Source organism: Pantherophis guttatus, chromosome 2, assembly GCF_059756535.1.
Source record: "Pantherophis guttatus breed Tessera chromosome 2, ASM5975653v1, whole genome shotgun sequence".
Classification (NCBI taxonomy): Eukaryota; Metazoa; Chordata; class Lepidosauria; order Squamata; family Colubridae; genus Pantherophis; species Pantherophis guttatus.
Window position 1 is genome coordinate 67,726,254 of NC_142064.1, and position 24,034 is coordinate 67,750,287.

The 24,034-nt window shown below is 36.5% G+C and overlaps 1 protein-coding gene across 3 annotated transcripts in view; it reads left to right on the forward strand.

Annotated features, from left to right (window-relative positions):
• The window catches only part of TRPM6 (transient receptor potential cation channel subfamily M member 6), a 76,467-nt gene that overhangs the window by 35,558 nt on the left and 16,875 nt on the right, over nucleotides 1-24,034 (forward strand). For 2 of the 3 annotated variants that reach the window (XM_034410230.2, XM_034410227.3), the window contains exons 19-30: nucleotides 2,322-2,477; nucleotides 4,363-4,506; nucleotides 4,980-5,108; nucleotides 8,723-8,974; nucleotides 9,886-10,060; nucleotides 11,378-11,492; nucleotides 13,115-13,317; nucleotides 15,145-15,277; nucleotides 16,304-17,439; nucleotides 19,596-19,702; nucleotides 20,725-20,851; nucleotides 22,435-22,532. In XM_034410230.2, coding sequence (XP_034266121.2) covers nucleotides 2,322-2,477; nucleotides 4,363-4,506; nucleotides 4,980-5,108; nucleotides 8,723-8,974; nucleotides 9,886-10,060; nucleotides 11,378-11,492; nucleotides 13,115-13,317; nucleotides 15,145-15,277; nucleotides 16,304-17,439; nucleotides 19,596-19,702; nucleotides 20,725-20,851; nucleotides 22,435-22,532 — 2,775 coding nt within the window. Of the gene's footprint in view, nucleotides 1-2,321; nucleotides 2,478-4,362; nucleotides 4,507-4,979; nucleotides 5,109-8,722; nucleotides 8,975-9,885; nucleotides 10,061-11,377; nucleotides 11,493-13,114; nucleotides 13,318-15,144; nucleotides 15,278-16,303; nucleotides 17,440-19,595; nucleotides 19,703-20,724; nucleotides 20,852-22,434; nucleotides 22,547-24,034 lie in introns of all 3 variants that reach the window. The other variant, XR_015732239.1, reaches the window with a different exon arrangement.

A 24,034-nucleotide genomic window follows, 5' to 3' on the forward strand; every position in this document is an offset into this window, starting at 1 on the left:
TCAGATTCTGGTAACACCAGAATCTTAAATGTCAATGTCTGATGAAGTGACAAAAATGCAGGAGAAAAACTGCACATAATTTCTCTGACACAACAAACAAATGAGAACTCAATGGTAACTTATAAGGCACTCTTTCCTGTTTCTCAAACCCTGAATTGTTGGTTATCTCTTTGAAAGCATTTCCTCCTTGGATTATGGTGGGGAAGGAGTGGACTCTGTACTCTTGTAACATAAAACTCATTTATGTTTCATAGTCTCGCAGGAGCCCTTTGCCTCTGCCGCCAAAATAAACCTAGATTATAACACTCCTACATTTGATTGTTTCAGAGTAACTTTGTTTTTTATAAGAACATTTTATTGGATTTTTTTTCATTAAAAAGAGAAAGCACTAATAAAAAATATAAGATAAAAAAAGGAAAAAGTGCAGGGAGAAAGAAAAAGAAATATAAAGAAGTGACAGTTTTCTTTTACAACAGTATAGGTATAAATTCAAATTGACCTCTTTTTCTAAGGTTTCTTTTATTAATTTATTTGTTTTATTTGTTTGCATCTTGCCCTTATTTTTACAAATAACTCAAGGCAGCAGACATATCCAACACATGTTCCTCTTCCTATTTTCCCCACAACAACAACCCTGTGAGGTGGACTGGGTTGAGAGGGGGAGAGGGAGAGAGAGAGAGATTAGCCCAAGATCATTCAGCCATTTTATGGCTGTGGTGAACTTTAACTCATGTTCTTCTGGTTCTTGCCTGGTGCCTTAACCACTACATCAAACTGGCTTTCAATATTACTTTCATTTTTTCAGTTACCTATTTTTTTCTAATCTTCAAATCCATATATGTCAGTAATGGCCACTTGCTTATCTTCATGTGTAGTAAGAAGACATAGATATAAAACAATTTTCTTTCCCAATCATGGAGTGCATTTGCCAGGTCTATTTTTGTGAATGTATTTGACACATTTAACACTACTGCTTTGAGAGCTGCATTGGTTGCCTGTGTGTTTCCGGGTGCTAGTTCAGTGGTGAAATCCAAATTTTTTTTACTACCGGTTCTGTGGGTGTGGCTTGGTGGGCGTGGCAAGGGAAGGATACTGCAAAATCTCCATTCCCACCCCACGCCAGGTGAAGGATACTGCAAAATCCCCATTCTCTCTCCACTCCTGGGGCAAGGATATTGCAAAATCTCCATTCCCTCCCCACTCTGGGGCTAGCCAGAGGTGGTATTTGCCGGTTCTCCAAACTGCTCAAAATTTCCGCTACCTGTTCTCCAGAACCTGTCAGAACCTGCTGGATTTCATCCCTGTGCTAGTTATCACCTATAAAGCCCTTCATGGCTTGGAGCTGGGATTCCTAAGGGAAGTCTTCTCACAATTGTTTCTACCAGTTCAGTTCAGGTTGTAGCTCCCTCAGCTAGAAAATGTACCTTCTATGTCACAGCCCCTACTTTCTGGAATAGCCTCCCTTCAGATATCAGGATGACCTCAACCCTGTTGGCCTTTTGTAAGGCCATGAAAGCTTGGTTTTATGTCTTTCTGTATTTTGCATTATTGTAATAGTTTAATTGTTTTTATGTTTTGTGATGTATGCCTATCAGTCACTTGCTGAGATGGATGGCTATAGAAATCAAATAAATAAATAACTAAAGATAAACCATATTTGTGTACACACAAACACAGTTAAATATATATAATATATTTATATATAAAACATAATAAATTATATATTTTAATGTGGTTTTTGAATTGTTTTTACCTGTAGTTTTAATATCATTTTATTGTTTTCTTTATAAATGACCATAAAAGAGACATGCAAGTCTGATGGTTGGTATAAAAATCTGCTAAATAAATAAAGCAAATAAAGCCCAAGACAGGCACCCATAAATCAGTTGGTTGGAACCAAAGGGCACTGAGATAAAACAGTTTAGTTTATGGAAGTACAGCATGATGGGCACTGCAATGGAGAAAGTGTGTCCATAAGAAAAAACCTGTCATATAAACAAAGCTTTTCCTCCAATCCAGGTAGAAAATTTCCCTCCAACCATGACTATAATCCAGAATGATGGATCCCTGTTATTGATATTTTAAATGCTATTTTTGCAATCAGGTGAATTCAGCTGAGCTGTTATCAGACTTATTTGCTTCAGTGCAAAATATTGGATTAGACTAGCCAAGTTAATCTTTGGCAAGTTTTAGATGCCAAGATTAAGGTGTCAGGGTGGGATTTGCTTTTTAAAAGCTGCTGTGTAGTTATTGTCCAATTGCTGTCTAATACTAAAGAATAAAAAAACCCCATTCATAATAAAAATTTGATGGTCTTTTAGGTGATTCTAAGTATTCTTCTACCTCCCACCATCTTGATGCTGGACTTTAAAAGCAAGGCTGAAATGTCCCATGTGCCTCAGTCGCAGGAGCCCCACCAATTCACGTGGTACCATGGTGATCCAAACACCACCAGTGGAAAAGATAACTTATCATTGGTGAGTATGTAACCCAACCACGGTTGGGTTTTATTGAATGGAGTAAAAGCAGATTTTTTTTGTTAGGAATTGTTCTGGTCTAAATATTGTGTCACAAGAGAAATCTAAAGCTTAGAAAGTTTTAGGGGCAGATTTATGCATTAATGAAGAGAATATTTGTAGCTCAGGGCTGATATGAGGGGTCCTTGTTGCTCTCTGAGCTTGCTTGTTTTCCTGCAGACGTTTCATTATTATTATTATTTTTTATTAATCATATTTCTATGCCACCCACTCTCCGAGGACTCTGGGCGGCTTACAACAATCGACAGTATACTAAATAGCATATTGCCCCCAACAATCTGGGTCCTCATTTTACCCACCTCGGAAGAATGGAAGGCTGAGTCAACCTTGAGCTGGTGAGATTTGATCTGCTGATCTGCTGAACTAGCAGTCAGCTGAAGTAGCTGCAGTACAGCACTCTAACCACTGCGCCACCTTGGCTCCTTTATTACATTTCATTATCCAGACTAGGTAGCATTATCAGATTTGCTAGCACTCATGATATTATCTAGTTTGGCTAATGAAATTTCTGCAAGAAAAGGACCCCTCTGATTTTGTGTATCTTTACTATATCATTTGACTGGGCTCTACCACTCTCCTCTAGTATTTTCTCATCTCTTATCCTGTTTTCTCTCTTTCAATCGTTCATGCCCACTTAATAATATACTGCGGATTGGTCTTTCATATTATATATTGTATAACATACAGTCTTCAGACTATGAGATCTTAAAAAAAATCTTATTTTCTTAGAGCAGGATCTGAATTTTGCTCTTTTGAGAGTTTGGGGCCATTTGAAATCATTATGTTAATTTCTAGCTAGACTATGAATTGTTCACATGTGACTTTCCTCTTGAATGGGAGATTTTGGACTAAGAACAATCTCAGCAAAAGTGTCAGTCTCGTGCTTCACATTTTCTAATTGCCATATTTGAATAACTATGTGTGCCACAGATGTGATAAATAAATACAAGGCAGATAGCATGATACAGATGGTCCTCGAATAATGACCACAACTGAGCCCAAAATTTCTGTTGCTAAGCAAGAAAGTTGTTAAGTGAATTTTGCCTAATTTAAGACCTTTATACCACAAATGAATCACTGTTAAATTAGTAGCATGCGTGTTAAGTGGCTTCCCCATTAACATTGCTTGTCAAAAGGTCGCAAAAAGCGATCACATTCCTAATGTGGATTTGTCTAGACAGGAATTATAAAGAGCCAGTCTACTTATTGGGTCTTCGTTTAACCCAGGAGTCTGCAACCTTAAACACTCAGAGAGCCATTTGGATCAGTTTCCCACAGAAAAGAAAACACCGGGAGCCATAAAACCCTTCCCGAGCCTGACTATTTCTTGAGCGGCCACCAAACTAGCATATGTAGTTGAATTAAATGTTCTGTTTTCTTCAGAAACTTTTCTTTTCTTGGATTTATCCATGGCTGGCCTACCGGGGGTTGAAAAGTTCAATAAATCGTATGCCGGTGGTTGACACACATTGATGGTTGTGACGCATGAAAGAGTGAAAGAGCCACATGCGGCTCCAGAGCCACAGGTTGCTGACCCCTGGTTTAACTGGTTTAACTGCAGTCAGAGGCTCCATTCTTAGCAGAGCTGTCTTTACTTTGCCCTTTCTTCTCCAGAAGTCCCAAACAAAGCCTATTCATGCCAGTCTACACAAGCTGGATCTATAGAGACTACTTGACAAGCCAACATACTGTTGTCTGCATCCCACCAATTCCAAAATACTTATAGTGGATTGATTCATTCAGAATACTTGCTTATTTACATATACTGGAATTCATTTATGTAGTTGGATGGCAACTAATTTAAACATTTCATATTTTTTAAAAGAATAATTATGATTTTGAGAAAGAGGTTGAGAAGCAAGCTGAAAAACCGCCTTACCCCAACAACAATGAACAACAAAGCCTTCTTGGAACAAGGAAAATGTATGAATTCTACAATGCCCCTATTGTCAAGTTCTGGTTCCACACGGTCAGTTATTGACGTTACACTGAACGTTTTACCAAAATGCGTATCGATAACTCAATCCCTCTGGATGCTACTGAAACAGACCTATTCATGAGAGAGAATAAGAATGTTGGCATTTTAAGTAATTTAACTGGTTGAGTTTTATTTTACTTATTTATTTAGATTTTCTAATAGCCAAGTATATTGCAGAATGAATTTATTTGAAGTAATTATATGGACTCTATTGTCCTAAGAATATTGCATTGATAAGACAATGAGATTACTAAATATAAATCTGCGAGTATTTGACTGTTGACTGATATTATATTTCTAATTCGATCTCTCAAAATATCAGCATTGGTTCTATGGGTTTACTGTTCGCAATATCCTGTTCAGGCAAGTGAAGGAATGATGGAATAACAATGGTTTGTGATGATGTAAGTTGCTCAATTTTGTCACAGCTGTCAGTCATAAAATGTCTACTGTATATTTGCTAGATGGCCTATTTAGTCTTTCTCATGCTGTTTACTTATACAATCCTGGTGAAGATGAAACCAACTCCCACTGCTCAGGAATGGCTTGTGATCACCTACATTTTTACTACCTCCATTGAGAAAGTCAGAGAGGTATGTTCTTTATTTAATGTTAGCATTACTGCTGTAGTTAATCCTTATATATACAAATACATCTAGGTATATGTAAAATTACAGGTAGTCCTTGACTTACAGCCATAATTGTGCCCAAAATTTCTGTTGTTGAGCAAGACAGAGTTTAAGTGGGTTTTGCCTCATTTTATGGCCTTTCTTGCCACAGTTGTTAAGTGAATCACTGCAGTTGTGAAGGTAGTAAATATGAGTCAGTTGCCAAGAGTCTGAATTTTGATCACATCACATACGGATGACGCAACGGTCATAACTGAAAAATGGTCATAAGTCACTTTTTTCATGCTGATGTGCTTTGAACGGTCACTAAACAAAAACTGTTGTAAGTCAAGGACTACCTATATATGAACGGCAAAATAAATATGCAGGGATTTTTGATCCATTTACTTTTTTTCTTGAAAATATTAATATTACATAATTTGCAAAAACGAAACTGAACAGGAGTAAAAAAATGCGCATCGGGAATGCAGCCTTTCAACAATCTATTTTTTTGGGGTGGGTGGATGGAAGAACCAAATACATCTGAAAGCAGGAGTTTACAATTGTGGGCAGCATTTTTGTTTTGCAGTATTCCCCTTTCCCCCAATTTCACAGAACTGGGGTTGGCAGGGACCATTTAGGCTTTTCAGCTTTTTGCTGATGCATTTGATCCAGGAACCAAACATTGTTACCTAATTATAGTTTAAAATGCAATAGGTAAATATATACATTAAATAGAAATCAAACATACTTTTTTTTTTTGGCTCCTTTTGCCTCTTTCTTTTCAGAGTGCAATCTTTACCATACTATTTAAAGACCAAGTTTTGCCCAAGAAATGCTCTGCATCCCTCCTCTAAAAAAATTCAGTCTTAAGTGTACAAATTAACTAAATGTTGTCTATGTGTATACTAGAGATCCGGCTTTGATGGAGCAAGTAATTGTGAAACTATTCCTTTATAAAACAGCATTGTGCACTGGTTCTTGGTTTACAAAATACAATATTGCAGAACGTTGTGTGGTACATATGAGTAATTAACCTCACAAGTGTTTGCTCTATGCAGCGTGGAGACTTTTGCCTCTTGTTTCAAGTAATTGTTAACTCCTGACCAACATTTCTTTAAATATTAGCATCTTTTCTAATAGTATCCTTCAGCTCAATGGGACTCGTACACCTAGAGCCATTTATATGTTTCTCTGTTTTAACATCACCCCTTCACTTCGGAGCTTATCAGCACGATCATAGCAGTGTATAATTAGTTCGTGTTAAGAAATCTTTTTAATGACCTTCCAAAGTTTCCAGTTCATAATTTGCCTTGCTGAAAAAGCCCTGAAGGGTATTCTTATTGTTCCAGAAACCCCCTGCTCCCCCACTAAATTTTTCTTCTTGTAATGTCAAAAATTTCTCCTTTCAGGATTGGCATGCCTTTTAAAAATGGCAACAATTTGTTTTTTTACCCCACCCCCGTTTGGTATCAGAATAAAGCTAATTTATTGATTCATTCTTCATTTGACCAAAACTCTTTTAATTTTCCTTCCGCTTCCTTGATTTTATATGCTGTTTATTAATATTTCATTTTGCCAGAGGGCTAGCTATATTTTAAACACAGGTATAACTATTGCAGCCCTTTGGTTGCTCTAATGAAACAGAGAACAAATAGACATAGAAATAGAAATACATTTCAGTTGGAAGAACTGACAAAAATCTGAGATTCAGGGTTTTTGAACAGTGGTTGATTGAGTAATTTGAGTAATTTCCATTGTTCCTTCTGCCAAAGGCCCCCAACCATCGTTCCAATGTTTCAGTGAGTGATTCCTTTCTGCCATCTTGCCAGTTAGCAACCCTACTCATTTTTCCCAAGCTGCAAAAATGAATCTCCCAAATATCAATTAACCATCAAGACAATTAGACTTGATCAGGTATGATAATGACTTTTAGGAATCATAGACTACTTACTATTTACTAAAAACATTTAAAGCAATAAGAACACAATTTAATTAACTTTTTGTTGTTGTTGTTGTTGTTGCATAATCTTCATGCAAAAGGAAAGTTTTCCAGACCAAGGAACTTAATAGTCTCTTTTATCTGCAACCTTCATTAATGCACTTCTGAACCCCAGACCATGAATACTTTCACAGGTAAGTTGTAAATTGAAAGTCTAAGATATGGGCTATTAAAGCCCATAACTTAAATTTTAAATTTACAACTTACTGTATTCATGGATCTTCATTTGGACATAAGGTTTCTGTGTGTAGATATTTTATTCTCATCATGAACCTTGGTAGTACAGTGGTCTAAAGCACCCTGTTATTAAGACCAGCTGCCTGCAATTACTGCAGGTTCGAATTTCACCAGGCTCAAGGTTGACTCAGCCTTCCATCCTTTCTAAGGTAGGTAAATTGAGGACCCAGTTGGGGGGGCAATAAGCTGACTTTGTATAAATATACAAAAGGATGAAGGCTATTGCTTAGCGCATTGTAAGCCGCCCTGAGTCTCCGGAGAAGGGTGGCATATAAATCAAATTTAAAAAAAACAACAACACAAGGAGCTAATGCTAATTTTGTGATCTTGATATGTGATTGATCAGTAATCCTGATGTGAGCCACCCCCCAGTTGTATTGGGATGTTTTAGCTTCAATATAAATCTTCAATATGAAGATGTTATTATTTAGAGGTAAACCCCAGGGAGAAACATGAGCTATGTCCAAGTGAACTTGTCAAAATATTTGAGTGTCACCATTTTATACATAAAGATTATTCCAAAGGGTATTCATTGCTCTGGTGCAATTACATTATAGATAACTGATAAACCCTCCTAGAAGCTATGGAGGAAGATCTGATTAAAAAATTAACTGGGAAAAATAAAGCATGAATGATGCAGGATCGCATCTACTATAAAGAAAATTTCATACTTCAAGAATTCCAAAGAAAGATCATAGACAAAATGCATAAAACCTGAGAAAAATCCATGAATAAGATAAATGTGACCTTTTCCCTACTCTTTGAATAATAAAGAAGACACAAAGTAATTAGACCTCCACTTATTATTCAAGTATTTGCAATAGAAAATCAAGGCAGCAAAAAAATAGAATGAATCAAGTTGAAAATATAGTCAATATGTGCCATTTGGGCATATTGTAACTCTCTAAGAAGGCATCATTCCCTGATCCGAAGCAAATCTGAATCAGGATAAATTTTCTTGTTATCAGAAATAACCCATATTTGGCAAAATATTAACGTTGAATATAAACAAAGATCTTTTAAAATTTAAAATTGGCTTCTTTCTAAATTATCATTACAATTTAGCTTACATAAAATGTAAAAATATATCTATTTCAAGCTGATAATTCATAGTCATTAAAGCATCGTAATTTGTGTTTTATGGATGAGAAAATAAATATAACAAATGATGTTGACAATAATTATTTCATTTCTGGGAAAAATTAATTTAATGTGTAAGTATAGTAAAGTTGTTGGGCATTTGCATTGTAATGATTCAGAAGTCAAATGGAGTATCATTTTTCCTTTGTCTTGTGTCACTCACTTGAGGTACATATTTTTGTTTATATAGTAATGTTATAACAAATCATTCTGCCTTTAGATTTTTATTTCAGAGCCAAGCAAGTTCATCCAAAAGGTGAAAGTATGGATTTATGAATACTGGAATTTTACAGACTTTATTGCTATCATCCTGTTCATGACCGGATTTGGTTTGCGCTGGGCTAATCCTCCACTTCAAACAATAGGAAGATTAATTTATTGTTTGGATATAATATTCTGGTATGCTCGACTTCTTGATTTTTTTGCCGTGAATCAGCATGCTGGCCCCTATCTGACAATGATAGGCAAAATGGTAAGTACTGTTGGGTGCTATTATGAATAATTATAACCTTTTCTTAACTAGGCTTGGCTTTAATAGTTCCCCAAGGTGCCTCAGAACCATGAAACCATGAGTTCTAGTCCTGCTTTAGGCATGGAAAACCAGCTGGGTGACTTTGGGCCTGACACTCTTTCTCAGCCCAACTCACCTCACAGGGTTGTTGAAAATAGGAGGCAGAAGGAGTATTTAGTATGTTTGCCACCTTGAGTTATTTATAAACAATAATAAAGGTGAGATAAAAGACAAATAAATAAAAAGTTGTGGTCATACAATCAGTAGAACTGCAATATTGGATCAGAAATACACATGGAATAATAAAATGTGATGATGAAGGACACTTGACTTACTGTATTCAAGATATGTGTTAGTGAATGTTGCTCCCACTTGGAACCTCCTTTTAATATAATGAGGAATTTATTCAGCTTTATTATTAACACAAGTATCTTGGTAATCTCTTTTACCCTGTCTCTCTTTTCCTTCTCTTCCATTGTAAATCATAATTTACAATTAATCTACAATTTATTCTTGAGTTAAATCTTGGATTCATTGAGAATAACAGACCAGGATCTCCAGTTTGAATAATATGCTAAACAAAGAATTCCTGATTTATATTGGGTCATTTGAATGACTGGTTTTAATGTTCAAATACATTGGGAGAAGGACTTATGAAAAGCTCATTAATTTGATTGGAAATAGTTAGATAATAAATATGCTATTATTATTATTCATGGTTTTTGAATAATTGGCAACCTTGTATCTTTTAAGATGCTTTTATATTATTTCTTAATAGATTGCACAATTAGATTTATTAAAAGCAACAACAGAGACTGTCTTCGTTTTAAAATTCTTACTACTACGATACCCTGTTTTGTTTTTCATTACAGACAGCAAACATGTTCTATATTGTAATTATGATGGCCATAGTACTATTAAGCTTTGGTGTTGCACGAAAAGCAATACTTTCTCCAAATGAGCAGCCATCATGGACTCTTGCACGAGATATTGTATTTCAGCCATATTGGATGATATTTGGTGAGGTGTATGCAGGAGAAATTGATGGTATGTCTGCTGTTGTTGAAATGTTGCATTTAAATTTCATGCAATTGAAATCACATTCATGTAAATCTTCTATTTACATTTATTATTTTAATTGTTTTTTAATGGATTTATAGTCAGTATGCTTTAATAGTAGGTTTTCCTGTATGCTGCCCAGAGTCATTTTTTGTAAAATACAAATTGGAAAAATAAAACAAATAAATAAAGGCATAGCTTACTTATTAACACAGCCACTTATTATGTGGCTAGTAATAATAAACAGAGCGCCAAAGAATTGAAGGCTTTGAACTATGGTGCTGGAGAAGACTCCTGCGAGTTCCTTGGACTGCAAGGCGATAAAACTGGTCAGTCCTAGAGGAGATCAAGCCTGACTGCTCTTAGGCCAGATGCTGAAGATGAAACTCAAATACTTTGGCCACCTAATGAGAAGGAAGGACTCACTGGAGAAGAGCCTAATGCTGGGAAAAATTGAGAACAAAAGAAGAAAGGGACGACAGAGAATGAGGTGGCTGGATGGAGTCATTGAAGCAGTTGGTGTGAGCTTAAATGGACTCCAGAGGATGGTAGAGGACAGGAAGTCCTGGAGGAACATTGTCCATGGGGTCGCGATGGGTCGGACATGACTTCACATCTAACAACAACAAATAATGAACAGTGGAAAATGTTTGTCTTAATTGTGCTCTATAACCTGTGATACAAATGAAGCATAATTTCATTGTTCTCCAATTTCACTGCAATGAAAAGCTCTAATATCCGGATAAACAATAAAAAAAATACCCCCCTCCTTTTCCCCATCCTTTCTGACTTTGATGATTGAATTTCCCAGCTAGATTCTGTGTCAGACACTTAAAATAAGGGGAACAAAGAAAGCTAAATGACTAGATGATTAGGTAGATGATTAGGTAGATGATTAGATATGTTAGATTGCACTATACCTTAAATATTATTATACTATAATATCTAATGAGGTCGTAGTTCAATAATTTTCAGATGCTTTCACCCACTTCTCTGACTTTAAAACTTTCGTAATATAGAATAGACATTGTGAGATTATATGTGTTTTTCTAAGAACTCTGTTCTCTTGCCAAGTGTCATTAAATTCTGTAAATACATAATTTGTCTTTCACTATGAAAAATAAAAGAAATAATTATACAGAAAATGGTTGGAAGTAGTTCATTTATGGCTAATTCACTACCATCAAATTGATTAAGCTTCATTATTTGGTTTAAACTGGCTGGAGCACTTAATTCATGAATGGATGTATCATTATATCAGTATTCACAAGCCAGATTTACAGAGTTTCTTTTCTATTTTTTCAGCTTGTGAATTAGATAAAAACTGTCCTCCAGGTTCATTCCTCACCCCGTTTCTTCAAGCAGTGTACCTTTTTGTACAATACATTATTATGGTCAATCTACTTATTGCTTTCTTCAAGTAAGTATTGCTTTCTTCTAGCCCTATCCTGATGATTTTAAGACATTTTAGAATTAAAGTTCCAAAGAAAATTTGGGGGAGTATAGTCCAGACACATCTGTAGGGTATTAATGTTTATGTTTTATTGTTATTATTGATAGTATATTTAGCTTACAAATTTTATAGAAGTAAAAATCAGCTTCTTTCAGTTATAATAAATAGATTCCAATTTAGGAGAAAAAGCATAATAAGTCCAAGGTTATGATCATGATTTTTTTTTAACTAGATGTTGTCTATGCCTAATAAATGAGTTCAACACTGAACATATTTTTCAGCAGATCCTTTTTTGCATATTGCCTTTGTATACATGTCTAGGAATTTTTTCTTACTTTCATAGGCTTTATGGTAATTACCATGGGTGAAAGGCAGGGGACATCTTTGACAGTGGTGGTATTCAAATTTTTTTTACTACCCGTTCTGTGGGCGTGGCTTGGTGGACATGGTGTGGCTTGGTGGGCGTGGCTTGGTGGGCATGGCAGGGGAAGGATACTGCAAAATCCCCATTCCCTACCCACCCCACTAACCTGCTTTCCAGCTCCATTCTCCTGTGCAGGGCAACAAAAGAAGACCTAACCGATCAGCTGGGACTCTGATCAGCTGGGACTCAGGAGGCAGCAAATAGATGGGGGCAGGGCCAACCAGAGGTAGTGTTTACCAGTTCTCCAAACTATTCAAAATTTCCGCTACCGGTTCTCCAGAACCTGTCAGAACTGGCTGAATTCCACCTCTGATCTTTGATATAAAAAGCAAACTCTTAAAAAAACTTCATTTGGTGTCCTTATCAGAATCATAGACTTTTTTCCTCTGAGTTATACAGTACATGTCTCAGTTGCAAAGGAACAATCAAATGATTGGTGAAAACATCATGAATATAATCATCATTTATGTTTTTAAAGGAATTCAGGTAGTCCTTGATTTTCAACCACAGTAGAACCCCAATTTTTTGTTGTTAAGCGAGACTTTTACCCCATTTTATGCCTTTTCCTATTAGGTAGTCTCCTGCAGTTGTTAAGTGAATCACTGCAGCTGTTAAATTAATGACACTGTTGTTCAGTGAATCCGGCTGCCCCTTTGACTTTTGCTTGTCAGAAGATCACAGAAGGGATCCCCAGGACACTGCAACAGTCACAAATATGAGTCAGTTGCCAAGTGTCTGAATTTTAATCATGACCGCATGACCACGGGGAGGCTGCAATGGTTGTATGAGTGAAAACAGTCAGAACTCACTATTTTCAGTGCTGTTGTAACTTTGAACTAAACAAACTGTTGCAAGTCGAGGACTACCTGTATTTCTTCTTGTTCCCTAGAAATATAATTTAAGTGCTATCTAACATAAATATGATGTAATAGGTCAATGGTTATATTTTTTTTATTTATTTATTTTATTTTTTAAATTTTTATACCGCCCCTCTCCCGAAGGACTCGGGGCGGTGAACAGCCAAAATTAAAAAACATACAATATAAACATTAAAATACTATAAAACAAAATTAAATTTATCTTTGGCTTATAAAGTTTGTGGTTTGTAAATGGTTTGTAAAGTGACCATCTGATCCACTCTCTCCCTTTCCTTCTTAATCCCTAGTAATGTTTATTTTGATATGAAGTCTATGTCAAACAAACTCTGGAAATACAACCGTTACCGCTATATTATGACATACCATGAAAAGCCATGGCTGCCCCCACCTTTCATCATACTGAGCCACATTGGCCTTGTGCTAAATTGTCTTTGCAACCGCCGGCTCCCAAGTGAACTGGATCAAGAGGAGAAGGAGCATGTTGAACTCAGTAAGCAGAGCCTCTCTATGTTTAGTTTTCTTATACAAGGACCAAATATAGAAGTCATTAAAAAAAAGACCATAATGACATTCCAGCTGATAATTGTGTGGTTATAGGTATTGTCATGGGACAAATAAATGGGAGTTTTTAAATATGTAGATGTGCTGCAGAATTCTAAAGATGCTGTTTATTTACGTATTTGTTGAGATCAGTGTTGGCACGATGTAAAATAACAAGATACAATGTACAAAACGGGTGTCAAACTCACCGTGTCACATTGCCGTCACCTGATGTTTTGCGACGTTTTCCCCATTCGCGGAACTGGGGTGGGTGTGGCCTATGCATGATGCATCCGGCCGCCAGTTTGACACCCCTGATGTACAATAAATAAATGAATAGGATGGAAAATTTGACCAACTAACACCATAACTGCAAATATATGCCATATCAAACAAGAGGCATAAAGCAAAGAACAGCCAGGAGAAGAAACCTGGGAGAAGAAAAACAAGAACTGGGAGAACAGCCAGGTTTTTAACAGGGGTGGGTTCTACTTACCTTTACTACTGATTCTCAATGGGAGTGCACATGTGCGCTTATGACGTCTGGGCAACTGGGCGGAGCCTCCTGCTGCTTTAACTACCGGTTCGCAAGAACCGGACATAGCTGGGAGCAACCCACCACTGGTCTTTAAGGACTTCCAGAATGTCATCAAGATCACCTGTTTCTAAGTGAGGGAACTTCATTGCACAGAGAATTTCTTCCTCTCCACCATTTAGCATCCATGTGGGGGTTGTTGGTTTTTTGGTGCAGTTACAAAAAAGAATTCACAGATTATGATTACAATCAGCATTCTAGTGCCAAGTGAAAGGTGTACATCATGTTCAGTCAAGGTTATTTCTAATCAAGTCAGGTTGTAGCTATACCACTCAGTTGATAAAATATGCTGTGTTCAGAGAGGTGGGGTTCTTGTTGCTCTCTAAGCTTGGTGGTTTTCTTGTGGACATTTAATTACCAAACTAGATAACATCATAAGTGTGCACTGTTGATGTTACCTAGTTTGGTAATGAAACGTCTGCAAGAAAACCACCAAGCTTAGAGAGCACCAAGGACCCTACAGTTCAATCATGGGCTACAAATATTATGTTCTATTCATTCCAGAGAGGCCCTGTAATGATAAAATCAATTTTATCATAATCTCTGAGCATGAACTACATTGTTTAGAAGGCAATGCTATGGCTTCCAGAATAGGTTGAACAACTTTTCTTCATGCAAACTAGCCACTGGTAATACCATTATTTTGGGTTTTTTCCCCCTTGAGTTTACTACTGCCTTCTTTAAGGAGGGCTGTCTTTATATGCAGGAAAGAAAATAACTTTTTTCAATATCATCCCTTATTTAACAAAATACGAAGGACAGACTATATGCGACGTTTGTGTGTACATGTGTGTGGAGTGTATAAGATTAATGGAAACTACAACGGAAGAGAAAAGGATTTTATTTATTATATTTTATTTTATTCTGGATGACGCACACTATAATAAACAATAAAACACAATACAGAACAAAGCAAGATGGTATCCAGTCGCTCTATGCAAATTCATAGACAAAACATAACTAACCAGGGGCTCTATTCATCGTAATCGAAGGCCTGAAAGACCAATTTATGTCTTCATATGTCATTGTCTCGACTTTCATTTTACCACTCCCTATTAACAGTTAATCAACACTGTTGAAAGGTTCACCCACCTGTAACTAACACGTTTCTGTCATGTGTTTGATCACTAAGGTTATTTAAATCCAATAAAGGTAACATTAATTTGTTATTGCTTTACCCAGAACTGTACCTGAGCGATGAAGAATTAAAAAAGCTTCATGATTTTGAAGAACAGTGTGTGGAACAGTACTTACATGAAAAGAAGGAAAGCTTTCATTTCAGCGATAGTGAGCAGATCCGTGTTACAAATGAAAGGTAGGCCATGTCTTATAATAATACTTCTTTTGATACCTGGCATTGTTGAAGGGAGGGTCCAAAATTTTTAAGATGCCAGTCATAGCATCATAATGAAAACCCTGCCCCTTTTGTGCATGTATGCAATGTCATCAGAGGTGGGTTTCAGCAATTCAGCAATTCTGATCAGTTCTGGAGAACCGATAGCGGAAATTTTGAGTAGTTCGAAGAACCGGTAGTAAAAATTCTGACTGGCCCTGCCCCCATCTATACTCTGCCTCCCAATTCCCAGCTGATTGGGAGGAAAAGGGGATTTTACAGTAACCTTTCCCTGGACTGGGGTGGGAATGGAGATTTTACACTATCCTTCCCCTGCCACGCCCACCAAGCCACATCCACAGAACATTAGTAAAAATTTTTGAAACCCACCACTGAATGTCATATGTAAAAGAGCCAGGTCATCTATGCAAACCTCTCAAATCTTGCAATTTTGAACTGCTCCTTATAATTTTTGGCAACAAAAGCATGTTGAACTGGTCCTAAATATTTAAATGTTAATTAAATATTTCATTATTGTATTACGCAATATAGTGGAACAAAAAATAATAATAGATAATATGTGAGGTCATTCTGAAAAAAAAATGAATAAATTCCTTAAGCCACGCCATCCTGTTAAATTCTTTAGGTGTTCTTCAGTTTAATGCAGAAAGCAAAGATTTATTCAACTAAATTTTGGGTTATGCTGAATCATATTGAACAAATACTCAAATGATCACATAGACCAAACTTTTGAACACTGAAATTGTTTTAGCAGACTGCAAACCATTTAAATGTGTCTCAGATAATCACATTTATGACAAACGATTCTACGAATCATAAACACCTTGCAGTAATCAAGAGTTATAAGGTAGAAAATACAAGTGGTGAAACAATTTGGCTTCATATCTAATGAGCTTCTAATTTACCAGTTGGACAATACAGTAAATACATTCCTTTAGTGTAGTGAACCATGCATAGGAATATAATTTTTGGATGTTCTTCCCCCAGAGTTGAAGAAATGTTTTCACAGCTGAAGGAAATTCACGACAAAGTAATTTATATCAAAGATTCTTTACTTGCCTTGGACAGCCAACTGGGACACTTACAGGACCTCTCAGTTTTAACGGTTGATACTCTCAAAGTCATTTCAGCTGTGGATACTTTGCAAGAAGGCGAAGTCTTTCTATCTGAACAGAAGCATCAGACCTGTAGAAAGCTTCCGCATAGTTGGAGCAACACTCTATGTTCAAAGGCTTTGAGTTGCATGGAAAGTGAGAATATCAAGTACAATTACTATAGCATGCCACCTTCTCTTCAGAGGAACCTAGCCAGAAGCCATTGGTCATTAGGGGGGAACCATCCCATTCTGGATGGCCTAAACTATGATGAAATCCAATTAATCAAGAAAGATCAAGAACAGGAAGTTGAAAATGGCCTTCTGACATCGGAGTTATCTTCAGGGAATAAATCAGGCTCTCGATACGGACAGTTTCTTCTTGTGCCTCCAGATCAGAAAGGAGCTTCTGAAGATGCTGGTTTAAGTTTGGCCTTTTCAACTACTCTGAATGAGCTTAAGGATGAGGACTTAAAAGCTAAAGATGAAATGAAGCAGAGTGACCCTGTCCCTCAATGCCATGTATGCAGTGCCAACGATGGGGCAAAAACAATGCCGGTTATCAGCCAAGTGCAAGAGCTGAACATTTCCGTGGCTAAGAAAGAAAACGAAACTGCTGCCGAACACCATTTATCCATCCACACGGTTAATAGCATCCGTGAGGTCTCTCAATCTGCTCCTTATCAGTGTGAGGGACCAGGAAAAGGTTATGTAAATTGGGGCTTCCTGGAAGACAACGAGAAGAGAGATTGTGGCAATTGGTCAAGGCAGCAAGCATGTCAACAATCGCTCCATGACAAAGAAGATGGCCGTTACAGTCCTCCGCACGTGCAGATCAAGGAATCCAAATCTTTCTCTTACAGTTCGGACGTATCAGAGTACAGTAGTGACAGCTCACAGTCTCGCCTGACTTTTCAGCGCAGCATGTCTGTCTGGATCAACCCTCTCAAGAGAAATTGGCCTTTCTGCAAAGGGAGCAGCTTTTGTGCCCGTGGTGCTGAGAAAACAGCAAAAACCTGCAAAATAAAAGGCAATAACAACACAAATTTGAGTTTTCTCCTCTTCTTGTGCTTTCATCTTCAAAGAGAGGGCTCTATTGCAGGGGTCTCCAACCTTGGCAACTTTAAGCCTGGTGGACTTAGCTGGCTGGGGAATTCTGGGAGTTGAAGTCCTCCAGGCTTAAAGTTGCCAAGGTTGGACACCCCTGCTCTATTGCATTTACAGGTAATCCTCGTCTTACAACCATTCATTTAGCAACCTTGAAGTTACAATGGCACTGAAAAAAAAAAGGCTTACAACTGATCATCACATTCCAGCATTCCCAACAGTCACATGATCAATATTTGGGCACTTGGCAAGGGCATGTATTTGCAATGGGTACAGCATCTTAGGGTCGCCATTTGCATCCTTCCCAGCTGACCTCTGTCAAGCAAAGTCAATGGAGGAAGCCAGATTAACGACAACTGCATGATTCACTTAACAAATGCAGTGATTAGCCTAACAATGGTCGTAAAATGGGGTGCAACTCACTTAACAACCACCTTGCTTAGCAATGGAAAATCTGGTCCCAATGTGGTTGTAAATCAAGGAATACCTGTATTTTTTTTTAAAAAAAGAGTTTTTCTATATTTGCATTTTTTTGCCTTCTTTTAGCTGTCTGTCTGTCTCTCTGTGTGTGTATATGTAGAAGGCAGAATACAAATAAATTAAATCGGTGTTAACCAGCGGTTGGGTTCAAACAATACCCTAAGCAATAATGTGTGCCATGTGGTTTTAATTTGTCAGGTTATATAAACAGAGCCATCTTACCTCAACTGTCAGCAAGATGGCAACTGCAGGCACCAATGACATTAATAGTGTCTTTGAATAGTATGCAATAGCTGTCAAGATTCGGGTTAATGTCAAGGTTCCAAGTAACATCCCCAACAATAAAAGACTCTGAGGCTTGAGATTCCTCAAAGTTCCATTTTATTAGAGATGTCAGATTGGCATATCTAGGAAAACCCAAATATGAAAGCTTCCAGGTTTTCCCCACTCAAAGGAAAGTTCAAGTCCCTGCCCAACACCCACATGTCCATTACATGGTCCAATCATCCACTGTCCCAACTGGAGATGCCCCCCAGTCATCCGACTCCAGATGCCAGGGCAAGGCGTCCTTGACTCTCTGAGAAATGAATGTTATTTTGACTATATATATCTCCCATAGTCCATACAATCCCCCCTCCCATTTTCCCACAGTAGAAAATGTGGCAGGCTTGAAGGACCAATGTAAAAGATGGCTTCCAGGCCTGACAATAGCATTATAATGATATGACACGTTTTATGAAATCATAAGGCAAACAAAATTAGAATGATATGTAAGTATATGCAATATTATAATGACATTTGAAATATCACTTGACATTCTTCCTCCATACACCTGTATTATTAAGCTCAAAGATTTTCCTCTCCCCTCCCCTTCCCTGCCCTGCCCTCCTCTTTACTCATACTTTTGTCTACCATAGAAAAATAGTTTAATCCTTAGCTATCCTCAGCATAATGTGAGGACCAATTGTGATGATTCAGCCTTCCCCAAACTATCCTCCATATATTGGGTCTACATGTACATCATTCATAGTCAGCTCTTACAGTGCAGATGATAGGAGTGGTAATCTGTTATGTTTGTGAAAAGAGGAAAATCAATTGTAAACCACTTGAAGTTGTTTAAACTGGGCAGCAGGTAAATATTTGTAATTAAATAAGTAGTTACAAATATGACAGACAAGGAAATGTATGGAATATTAGTATGTTGAAATATACTAATTTTTTGTTAGACACTTATAAAATAAAATAAATATATATATTATTCTATGACTAAACAGAATATTGAACTTGTTTAGTTGCAGAATAGATATATGCTAGATAAATATGTATAAGAAGTGTTTTTTAAAATATTGCTAGAAAATATCTTGCAAGAAGTCTGTGACAAGCCACTTTTATCTCTTGACTTCATAGTGTCTTTAACTTCATATATTCCATTGTATTAAAGATGATTCCATGGTGTTGCAAACAATGCTAAAAAGAGGCATAGCTAAAAGTAAACTCCATTGATCACAATATGTCTTCTCTCTTAACAAAAAAAGTCACTGTAAAACTTGTAGACTTATTTGAAATATGAATTTGTGTCTTCGCCCTTTTTATTCTTAGAATTTTCAAAATCTACTCAGCTCTGTCAGTCAGTATGGGCCAAGGCAAAATTTGGAAACAAAGAAAGGAGGTCTTCAAGGAAAAAGCGAAAAACTCTTCAAGTTCCAGTAGGTATTAATAGAATTAGAGTTATCTGTTGTTAGAGTTTGTGTGTGCATATAAATGTATGCATGTATGTACACATATACATATATACACATGCATACACACACATATATACACACACAACATATAGTGTATACACAAACACACACACACACATATAGTCTATATACACACACACACACACACTGTATCTTGATATCACCAGAAGTTTTAATCACATCCACACAGACCCACCCACACCGAGTATGGGTGGTTCTGTGTGGATGTGATTAAAACTTCTGGTGATATCAATTAATCGTTTGCAGACAGTGCATTACTAAAACAAAGGACAAACATTCATCAAAAATAGAAGCTAGGCTTCAAATAAGGATGGTTATTTGTAAACTACAATGCATAGTTAACATGTTTTCAAAGAAAAGCTGTTCATCTCCTCTGAAGATTATTTCAAAGCAGCAGGTTTTGGAGTAGTTAATCCACAGAGGTAACTTTTTTGTTTTGTGAATCATGTTCCGAATTTTCAAATGTTTGATGAAATGAGTCATCTGGAATTGTAGGATACAATCCACAGGAAAAATACATGTTTTATATAGTACCATTTGCTTAATCACGGTATTTCATCCCATGAATAGAATTCCCCAAAGTATTGTGACTTTTAATCCTACAGTTGATGAAATTTTTCCCATTTCAACTGATTGGTGTATAAGCAAAATCACTTCTTCCCTGCTGTCAACTACTTGTATTGCATAATGAATATAATTCGTGGAGCAGGCAAATACTTTTATTTAAATAACTTGATTTGACTTTGGATAAAAATTGGGGCTATATATATTTTTGTACCTTGTTTCTATTCTATTTGATTCATGCAGTTTTCCCCCTTAACTCTCTAATCTCTGTTTGTATAGGGATAATAGACATTGCTTTTAGAGGGCAATGAAAATATGACAGCAGTCCAGGTGATATTCAAATTGATATTTGATTTTTCTGGACCTTCGGCTGACTTTTATTTCCTCTTTTCTCTTGGCAGTTGATTACAGTAGATAGTTGCCCTCAGAGCATCCAAGTGAATTTGGAACCGCTTGACAGTAAACCTGCCGAAGACAAAGAGGAACGCAGGGCCAAATGGCTGACTGTGTCTCACTTCAAGCAACTAAGTATGTCGCATTAGGCCCATGAACATTACATACAGGACTAAAAGAAAACCGTGCATACTGTTGAAAACAACCCCTTTCAGAGAACAAGTTATAAAGATAGGCTAAGAAACTTCTTGAGAAGAATCACAATATTATAAATTTGAAGAATAAGAAATACATTAATCTAATTTCACAAGTTGTAGATCTACCATGAAGGACAGAAGGAACACATTTTCAAATCATAAGTAACAAATTACAGATATACAACTGACAGCAAATCTTGAGTCCCTGTGGAATGTATGATTGTTCTACAGAGTTAACAGGGTTTACTATTGAATGTTGGCTTCATCATCAGTATATTAATTTACATTTGTGGTCCAGTAAGAAGAAATTGCATGGAACCAGCAAAACTTTCATGAGTTCCAAAGAACAGGATTAATTAACTTTATTTTGCTAGAAGTTTCACTCCTCCTCCTCCTCCTCTTCCCTCTGAGGGTTGCAGGAGCCAAGCACTGATATAATTAGAAAGCTGGTATTTTTAGCCTGCCTTTGTTTGTTGAATTTTTTAAATGTAAAATTCATGCCTTAAATATTGCAGGGAGTTAACACATGCAAATTACCATTACTCTATCCCAGAATCTCACAAAGATTTAAAATATTTAACACGCTTCATCCCCATGCCCAAATTTTCACCTACCTTATCCAGATCATATTATTGGCCTTCAATTTGCAGCCACAATTGAGCCCAACATTTCTGTTGCTAAGAAAAACAATTGTTAAGTGAGTTTCCCCCCATTTTACGATCTTTCTTGCCACAGTTGTTAAGTAAATCACTCCAGCTGTTTAGTTAGTAGCATGGCTGTTAAGTGAATCTGGCTCCCCCATTGCCTGTTAGAAGGTCGCAAAAGGGGATCACATGACCCCCAAGACACCACAACTGTCATAAATATGAACCAGTTGTCAAGTACCTGAATTTTGATCGCCTGACCATGGAGATGGTCAGTAATGGTTGTAAGTGTGAAAACCGGTCATAAGTCACTTTTTTCAGGTCCACTATAACTTCAAACAGTCACTAAATGAACTGTTGTAAGTCAAAGACTACCTGCATTTGATTATATAAATCCTTTATCATCAAACCATATAATGCAAATTTCCTTTCCAATACCCTTCAGTCCCTTGACTGATAACAAAATCTTAGTGACAGTCAGACAAAGGATGAAAAAAAAAAAAAGCTTGTGTGTCATGTCTAAAAAGAGTCCATCATGACACAGCCCTCTGTTGACATTGCATAACCCTTATGAAAATCCTATTTGGAACAGTAACAGAGTTGGAAGGGACCTTGGAGGTCATCTAGTCCAATACCCTATTCACGCGGGAGACCTGTACTAGAGATTTGAACCGCCAAACTGCCAACCTTTCTGATTGACAAGCTCAGTGTCTTAGCCACTGAGCCACCTAGAGAGGCCGTAATTTCTCAAAGGTAGAGGATAAGAACCATCTTGCTTTAAATTGATTTATTGATATGGATACCATTCACTTTTGGGGAAACAAGATACATGCAATGACTTTGAACGTACAGCTCTTATATTTGTTTACTTGGCTAGGTTTAGATCATATCAGTTGTATGCATCAGGAAATGAAAAATCAAGAACTGGTGAGGCAGACAGTGCAAATCTGTGACTACTTGAGACAATCGCAAGAGGTAAGACTTGCAAGGTAAATTTTTATGGTCTGTAATTTATATTAATTGCTGAATCCCTAGTGAGTAAACTAAAGAAAACTGATACTTTTTTTTACTACAGCAAGCACAGAAGATGCTGGTGAAGAAATAAGTATAAAAATAAGAAATCCATAATATTTTTAAAGATCAATGATTAAAAAAACTAACTTATCAAAACATAAAGTCTCAAGGATATATGAGGAGAATAACTTTAAAAGCTAAGGTTTTATGCAATTGTGAGTTGTTAAGGAAATAGCATCAATGAGTAAATATAGATTGGTGGTATGCAATCCTTCAAAGGGACCCTTTGGAAAGTAGAGAGCACGTGCATAGCATGTCTTCTCAATTTGATAAAGCAGACATCTTTGTTCTCAGGATCATATCGCTGTTTTGGAAGCTACTTTCCATGGCTGTTCCCAGAAATACCTTCTGTAGCAGTTATGAAAGGTGGAAAGAAACATGGCATTATTATTATATACACAAAAATGACAGTATACACAGCAAACAAGATAACCATGCTGGATTTCGTATCACAAATCACTAGTTGAACACTTCCCAAGCGTTTAGGACTGCGTGATGTATCAGTGGAATATGGCATCATCATCATCATCATCATCATCATCATCATCATCATCATTATTATTTATTATTATTATTATTATTATTATTATTTTAATTTAAAAAGTTCATGCACACTCTAGAATGTTTTGATCAACTCTTTTACACAGTCCCAATATAGTCTGCAGATGAAAGAATTTTTATAATTGGTACTTTGGAACTTTCCTAATCTGAATCCAGTTTACTTTATTGATACCACCAAATTTACTAAGCTATAGTACAGATAGTCCTCAATTTATGACCACAACGGAACCCAACACTTCTGTTGCTACATTTGTTAAGTGAGTTTTGCCCCATTTTACAACCTTTCTTGCTACAGGTGTTAAGTGAATCACTGCACCTGTTAAATTAGTATCATAGTTGTAAAGTCAATCTGGCTTCCCCATTGACTTTGCCTGTCAGACGGTCGCAAAAGGGGATCTTTTAAATATTTGATGCTAATTAAATAGTTTAATCAAGCTGAGCTGCTACATGGAAAACCTCAGGGAAGGATGTTTGCTGTCTTAAGTTACTTATATAGTAATAAAGGAGGGATAGACATAAAAAAAATAAAAATAAAATTATGGAAAGCAAAGATTTGTTTTCTGGTCCATTGAATAAATCTACAATAACTAAATATTAATAACAAAGGTTGTCTTGAAAACATTTTGAAATGAAAACTAGAGGCTTAGCTTTAAATATGGTATATATTCTTAGATGCTTTCTGCCTTTCAATATCCTTAGTAAAGAACTAATAATATTTGTGTTTGCATATTGCATGAAGTGGTTGATTTTATTTTAACATGGTCAAAAAAATCCAACTATTATAACTGGTGAGTCACAAATATGGATTAATATAAGTGGATTCAATAAACTGTAGTTAAAAA